Source organism: Condylura cristata, unplaced genomic scaffold (assembly GCF_000260355.1).
Source record: "Condylura cristata isolate star-nosed mole 26May11 unplaced genomic scaffold, ConCri1.0 scaffold00077, whole genome shotgun sequence".
In the NCBI taxonomy this organism is placed as follows: Eukaryota; Metazoa; Chordata; class Mammalia; order Eulipotyphla; family Talpidae; genus Condylura; species Condylura cristata.
The window spans coordinates 108,163-115,201 of record NW_004567178.1 but is presented as its reverse complement, the minus strand read 5'-3'; the positions used below and the strand labels follow the sequence as shown (position 1 = coordinate 115,201).

General features: G+C 66.4%; 1 protein-coding gene across 1 annotated transcript in view; it reads left to right on the top strand.

The window, feature by feature from the left end:
* Positions 1-5,099: 5,099 nt before the first annotated feature.
* LOC105854646 (keratin-associated protein 16-1-like) overlaps positions 5,100-7,039 on the top strand; it is a 3,564-nt gene continuing 1,624 nt past the window's right edge. Inside the window, exon 1 of the mRNA XM_012734851.1 lies at positions 5,100-7,033. Coding sequence (XP_012590305.1) covers positions 6,690-7,033 — 344 coding nt within the window. The 5' untranslated portion in view covers positions 5,100-6,689. The remainder of the gene's footprint in view (positions 7,034-7,039) is intronic.

Genomic DNA, 7,039 nt, shown 5'->3' with positions numbered 1-7,039 from the left:
GAGCGACGCTCCTGGCCAGCCTCGTTGGCATGAACCGGGCAAAGTGACCCGCTGGCCGGGCACAGGGGACCCGCGTCCACGCTCTGGGCTCCTCTCCAGCCGGACGCGGAAGCCCACGCCACGTGCGTCCACAGCGTGCCAGAGTGGACCGCAGGGCCCGGGCGTCCTCCTGAGCCCGCGGCCAGCAGCGTCCGAGGGGGAGGAGGAGCGCGGGGCGCGAACGCAGCTCTTCAGGGGCTCTCTGCCTGCGGGGTGCTTCTCCCTGGCGAGGGGGCGTGTGCGGAGAGCACCCCGCGAGAGGACCCCGCGGACAGGTCAGCTGCGTCCCTCCCGTGCTGGCGAGGAAGCGCACAGCCCCGAGGACACGGGACAAGCAGCTCAGAGCACGCTGGGGTCGGGCGCACTTGGGGCGCAGTCGGCGCCGACAGCGACCGCAGGGGCGTGTTTGTCAGCGGAAACCTTGGGGTCCGTCTTGCCCACACAGCCGCGTCCTGGGATCCGCCCCTCAGGGCAGCGTCCACTCTGGGCCCCCTGGAGGCCCCGCCCCAGGGGCGGGAGCGCCACGCCCCAATCTCAGGGGCGGGAGAGGCCGGAGAGGACCGGGGCGCACGTGCGTGCGTGCGCGCGGACCACCCACTACTGTGCCTCAGCTTCCTGGGCTCCGAGGCGCAGGCCACGTCTCACAGGCGGGCGCCCCGACACCCCAGCACCCGCCGGGCCCGAGGCCGGGAAGAGCGCCCCCCGAGAAGGCCGGCTGCGGCCCTGGCTTTAGCGGGGTTTGGGGCGCAAACCCAACCGCCAAGGCGGAGAGGCGGCCCCGGAACCCCCGCGCACGCGCGCGCTCCCGTGCCGAAAAGCGAGGCGGTTCTGCACCCAGGCGCGGCCACAGGCCACAGACGCAGCCCCCCAGAGCCCAGCCCCGCAGGCCCCAGCACCCCGCTTGGACGGTTGGTGCCCAAAGCGCCCCGTTGGGTGCGAATGGTCCGTGAAAGCGCGGCAGGAAACGCGTCCCACGAGAACTAGGTGACCGTGGCTCAGCGGCAGGAGCGGGTCTCCCGCAAGCAGCCCAGCGCGTCTTCCGGAGATAGCAACGTGCGGGGACCCGGTCACAGTTCCAGGGCGCCCCGAAACAGGCAAAGGGGCGCAGCGCCAGGGCTTCAGGCGCTGGGCTGGCGGCGCGCACCTGGGGTCTCCGGGCGCGCACCTGGGGTCTCCGGAAACTGGGAGGTTCAGGCGGAGCGTGGGAGGACAGAGGTCTGGGACCCCCTGTGGGGGGGCCCTGGGCTCAAGATGGGGTCACTGATGGCATCGCGTGAAGCCCCCCGCGTGGGCCACGGGCGTGAGCGCAGGACGGCGGAGGCCCGAGGCGGTGAGAGCAGAACACGGTGGAATCCAGGACGAGTTGGGGTGGCCCTGGGGCAAAGCGGGGAGTCCTTGCTGTCGCCCCGAAGTAGCTTTCACGAATACATGCAGCAACCGGCATTTTCACAACACCCAACGTGGAGAGAATTCGGGGTTCTCGGGGGCGAGGGGGGTCTCTCGGCAGCTGAGAACGTGGCTGTGGGCTGGGACCCGGGGGCGTGTCCTCGCGCGGCCCGGGGGCGTGTCTGGGTGCTCCGGGGGCGCCGGCGCACCCCCAGCCTCGGGCCTGGAGCTCAGGGGCGACTGGGGGGGGCACAGGCCCCTCACGGCTCACGCCGGGGAAGGAGGAAGGAGGGGGCGAGCGGGGAGGAGGAGGAAGAGGAAGCCGCGAGGGCCGACGTGGCTGTGCCATGTTATTCTGTTGATCGAATTCTTTTCTTATTGAGGTCACCTTAGTTTACCCGTGATTCAGGGGTACAGTCACCCCTCGCGGATGCATGTCAGCACACCACACCCGCCACCCAGGTCCCCGAGTCCTCCCGACGGGCCTCCCGGGGGCCCCTCCCCTTCCCCGCGATGAGGCTCCGGAGACCTCGCCCACCGTCCCCTTTCTGCAGGTGCATCTCGGTGCCGTTCTGCATTCCGCCCCCGAGGGCACCGTCTGCTCCTTCTCTGTCTCCTTCGGGCTTCTCGTGTCGGCAGCTTCCCCCCCCGTCCCACCCACGTTGACCCACATGGCAAGGGGCCACCTTCTGCTCAGCTTTGTAGTACTCCCCTAGGGGTAGACCTCAGTCCGCTCGCTAGTCCACTATCCTTTTCACGGCTGCATAGTATTCCCCTGTGGGTAGAGCCCCACGACTCGCTAGTCCACTATTCCTTTTTCAGAGCTGTGTAGTGTTCCCCCGCGGCAGACCCCCGCGGCTCGCTGACCCACTATCCTTTTCACGGCTGCATAGTATTCCCCTGTGGTAGAACCACAGCCACTCGCTACTCCACTGTCCTTTTTCAGAGCTGTGTACTATTCCCCTACGCGGTAGACCCCCATGGCTTATCCACTATCCTTTTCACGGCCACCAGCCCACTGTCCTTTTCACGGCTGCATAGTATTCCCCTGTGGTAGAAACCCAGCCACTCGCTACTCCACTGTCCTTTTTCAGAGCTGTGTACTATTCCCCTATGCGGTAGACCCCCATGGCTAATCCACTATCCTTTTCACGGCCACCAGCCCACTGTCCTTTTAACAGCTGCATAGTATTCCCCTGTGGGTAGACCCCCACCAGCCCGCTGGTCCTGTATCCTTTTTCAGAGCTGTGTAGTATTCCCCTGTGGGTAGACCCCGCCAGCTCACTAATCCACTATCTTTTCCAGTGCTGTGTAGTATTCCACTGCGGGCAAACCCCCACCGCCTTGCTGGTCTGCTATCCTTTTCACGGTTGCATAGTATTCCCCTGCGGGTAGACCCCCCCGCCAGCTCGCTAGTCCACTGTCCTTTTCCAGAGCTGTGTAGCATTCCCCTACGAGGAGTGCACCCACCCGCCTGCTGATCCACTATCCTCTTTCATGGCTGCATGGTATTCCACTGCAGGTAGACCCCCACAGGCTCGCTGATCCACCATCCTTTTTTCAAAGCTGTGTAGTACTCCCCTACGGGCAGACCGCACCGGCTTGCCGGGCCATTATCCTTTTCACCGCTGTGTAGTATTCCCCTGTGGGTAGACCCCCACCGACTCGCTAGTCCACTATCCTTTTTCACACCTGCATACTATTCCCCGGCGGGTAGACCGCACTGGCTTGCCGGTCCATTATCCTTTTCACCACTGTGTAGTATTCCACTGCGGGCAAACCCCCACCACCTCGCTAGTCTGCTATCCTTTTCATGGTTGCATAGTATTCCCCTGCGGGTAGACCCCACCAGCTCACTGGTCCGCTATCCTTTTCCAGAGCTGCATAGTATTCCCCTGTGGGTAGACCGCACCGTCTTCCCGGTCCATTGTCCTTTTCACCGCTGTGTAATATTCCACTGCGGGCAAACCCCCACCACCTCGCTAGTCTGCTATTCTTTTCACGGTTGCATAGTATTCCCCTGCGGGTAGACCCTGCCGGCTCACTGGTCCACTCTCCTTTTTCAAAGCTGTGTAGTATTCCCCTACGAGTACACACCCACCCGCCTGCTAATCCACTATCCTTTTTTCACAGCTGTGTAGTATTCCCCTGCAGGTAGGCGCCACCAGCCCGCTAGTCCATTGTTTTCGTGGCTGTATAGTATTCCACTGTGGTAGGCCCATTGTCCTTTTTCAGAGCTGTGTAGTATTCCCCCGCGGGTAGACCCCCACCGGCCCGCTAGTCCGTTATTTTTCATGGCTGTATAGTATTGCACTGCGGGGAGACCCCCACCGATCTGCTGGCCCATTATCCTTTTTCAGAGCTGTGTAGTATTCCCCTGCGGGTAGACCCCACCGACCTGTTGGTCCTTTTTCGTGGCTGCATAGTATTCCGCTGTGGGCAGACCCCACCGGCCTGCTGGCCCCGTATCCTTTTTCAGAGCTGTGTAGTATTCCCCTGCGGGTAGACCCCCACCAACACGTTGATCCTTTTTCACGGCTGCATAGTATTCCCCTGCGGGCAGACCCCCACCGCTCGCTAGTCCACTATCCCTGGCTGTACTAAGCTTGGACGTTGAGCTGTGGCCAGTGTGGGGTACCCAGCTGACAGCTGCCCCAGGCTCCCCTCCTGGGTCTTCCACGCCGCAGGGGAGAACGATTTGCATCTGGAGTCTGCAACAGCCGCAGCGACCCGTGTTCCCCCTCCCCGGGCTGCCCGCAAGCTCAGCCTGCCCCCCGCGCGCTCCCCCAGGACTCAGATGCGGTCATGGGCGCCTGACCCGCCTCCCGGATCTCACTGACCCTGTCCTCAGGCTTCTTTGCAGGGCTGCGGGGGACCCCGGCACCATGTTCTGCCGTCACCCCGAAGCGTCGCCGCCAACGTCGCGTTCCTCGGTGCCCCCACTCGCCCTCGCTCGCACCCTGTAGCGAGGGCATTGACACCCCGTTTGTACACACGCGGTCGGATAATCCGCCGCCAAGCAGCGCCGCCGGGTCGGGGTGAGCCGTGGGCGGGAAGGTGCCCCCCAAAACGGGCAAGACTCAGCGTCGACAGAGCGACTTTGCGACATGTCGTCAGCGGCCGCCCCTGGCCGGCTCATCAATTCCGCGCCCTGCCCCGCCGGGGGCCCCTTGTCCGCGCGAGGGGAGTCGCCCCCGTTTCAAGGTTGGGGAACGCGCTGTGGTCCCCCTGGCGCCCGCCCCCGGCCGCCCCCCACCCGCGTCAAGTCACAGCCCAAGCTGGACGCAGCCAAACGGGGAGCGAAAGTAGCCAGCTGGGTGGCCCAGATGGCCGCTTCCGCGCGTCCCCGAGACGCCCGGGGCCAGGGGTGGCCCCGCGCGCCTGTGCTCGACTCCACCCTCGCCGGGGGTCGGGGCCGGGGGCGAGAGCAGCTCGCAGGTGCGCCTGCCCGAGCTCCGTGCGCACAGCGCGGGGCGCAGGGAACCCCACCAGCTGCGCGCTCCCAGCGCGCCCCAGAGCGCCAGCGCGCGCGCTCCTGGCCCCGCCGGGGGGGTCTCAAAGAGTCCCAAGGCGCCCCGACTCGCGCCCCCACTCGCTACCGCTCCCCGCAGCGCGCCCGGCGCTGGAAGATGGGGCGCGTCCGCCTCCCCAGCGCGTGTCCCTCCGCGCTGACACTGCGCCCGCTGGCCAGGGCCCCCCGCCCCTGCCCCAGCGGCAGGACACAGGCGCGCGGGCCTCGGACCCGCGGGGGGCGGAGCTGCCGCGCCGTTCCTGCCTCCGCACCCCCAGATCCCTGATCCTGCAGCTGGGCTCCCCCGCGCCCAGCGCCCAGCCCTGTTATTAGTGATGCAAACGATCTCTCTCCGTCCCAAATAGGTTTCCAAATGCCAAGCCCCGGGCTAGTCACTCGGCTTTGATTCGCACGATGGGTAATTTATCCACAGGACTCCCCAAAGCCATCTGCCAGACACCCCCACCTCCCACCTCCCAGGGGGATGAGTCACCGCGCTGAGGCTGGCGGGAGAGTTGCGGGGGCCCTGTCGGAGAGCCAGCGACGCGCAAGCCCTCGTTTTTCAGGGCAGCCCGAGACCCAGGAAGGCTTGATTTATGGGGCACCCCCCCCCGACCACAGCCTGAGCCCACCTCCCCCTTTCCGGAGAGGTTAAGGGGGTCTGCTGCAAACACCTTCGCCTGGTTAGACCAGGCCCACCACACGGCAGCAGGCAATTTCCTCGGTAGCTGTTGCAGTGACACGAAATCCCTGAGTTTGTTTCCTACAAAAGCACTTTTATACCCTAGATGCTCAGAACAGGCCCCCCGAGATGGAAAGCGCAGGTCACCCCCCCAGATACGCAGAGCAGGTCTCCCCAACAAGTGCCGAGCAGGTCCCCAAGATGCTCAGGACAGAACCCAGCACCCCACAGTGCTTAATACAAGCCCCACGATATTGTCACAAGAGGCACCCTAAGATGCTCCCCGAGATGCTCAGAACCGGCCCCCGAGGTGCTCGGAACCAGCCCCCCAACATGTTGAGAACATGCTCCCCAAGACGCGCCCACAGCCCCCCAGATATGCTCAGAGCAGGTACCCTCAGGGTATCCACAACAGGCCCCTGGCGCGCTCAGGCGGAACCCCGGGGCGCTCGGCGCCGGCTCCCCAAGACGCTCCGGAGAGTCTCCCCAAGTTGCGTGTCGGGCAGGCGGGCTGCTTAGAGCTGAGGCCGGGGACCCCCGTCTTGTGCCCACGGTGGGGGTCTCACCGCTAGCCTGCCACGGAGGCCACTCGGCCCGAGTCTCCCCGGGGGGGTCCCCGTTCGGCCCTGCAGACACGGAAGCGCACCCCTGTCTCTCTCCCACGGGGCAGGACGCCCCCCGGCCCCTGGCCCCCCACTCCTGGGCTGCGAGGCCCAGGGCCCACTGCCCCCAAACCCCCGCACGCCCACGCCGACAGGGGCCAGGGGACATGGGGCGAGAACGCCAGGGGTCCCCGCGGTGCGCCCGAGGCCCCAGCACCCCACAGCAGGGAAACCGGCGCGTCCTGTTTACGGGCGCTTCGCCCCAAGCCCGTGTAATTACGGGGCGCGCGGCCGGCGGGAGCACCCCAGGATACGGGGCCGGCGGCGGGGAAGTGGCCGCTTCCGCGTCGCGGGACGCCGCAGCTGGGTATAAAAGCGGCCGGCGCCGAGCCCCGACATCGCCTGCTGCCGGCACAGCCTCCCGCTCCGTCCACTCCCGCCGTCCACTCCCGCCGTCCACTCCCGCGCCATGAGCTGCTCCTCCGGCTGCCCGGCCTCCGGCTGCGTGCCCGTCAGCTGCGTGCCCGTCAGCTGCAAGCCCGTCAGCTGCAAGCCCGTCGTGTGCCTGGTGGCCTCCGGCCAGCCCCCCTGCCCGCCCTCGGGGGGCTCCCAGCCCCTGCTGATCTGCAAGCCCGTGCCCAGCGCGCCCGCCAGCGGCAAGCCGGTCATGTGCCTGGTCCCCGCTCCGCCGTCCGGGGGCTCCCAGCCCATGATGATCTGCCAGCCTTCGGGGTGTCCCCAGCCCATGATGATCTGCCAGTCCTCGGGGGGCCCCCAGCCCATGCTCATCTGCCAGCCCTCGGGGGGCTGCCCGCCCCC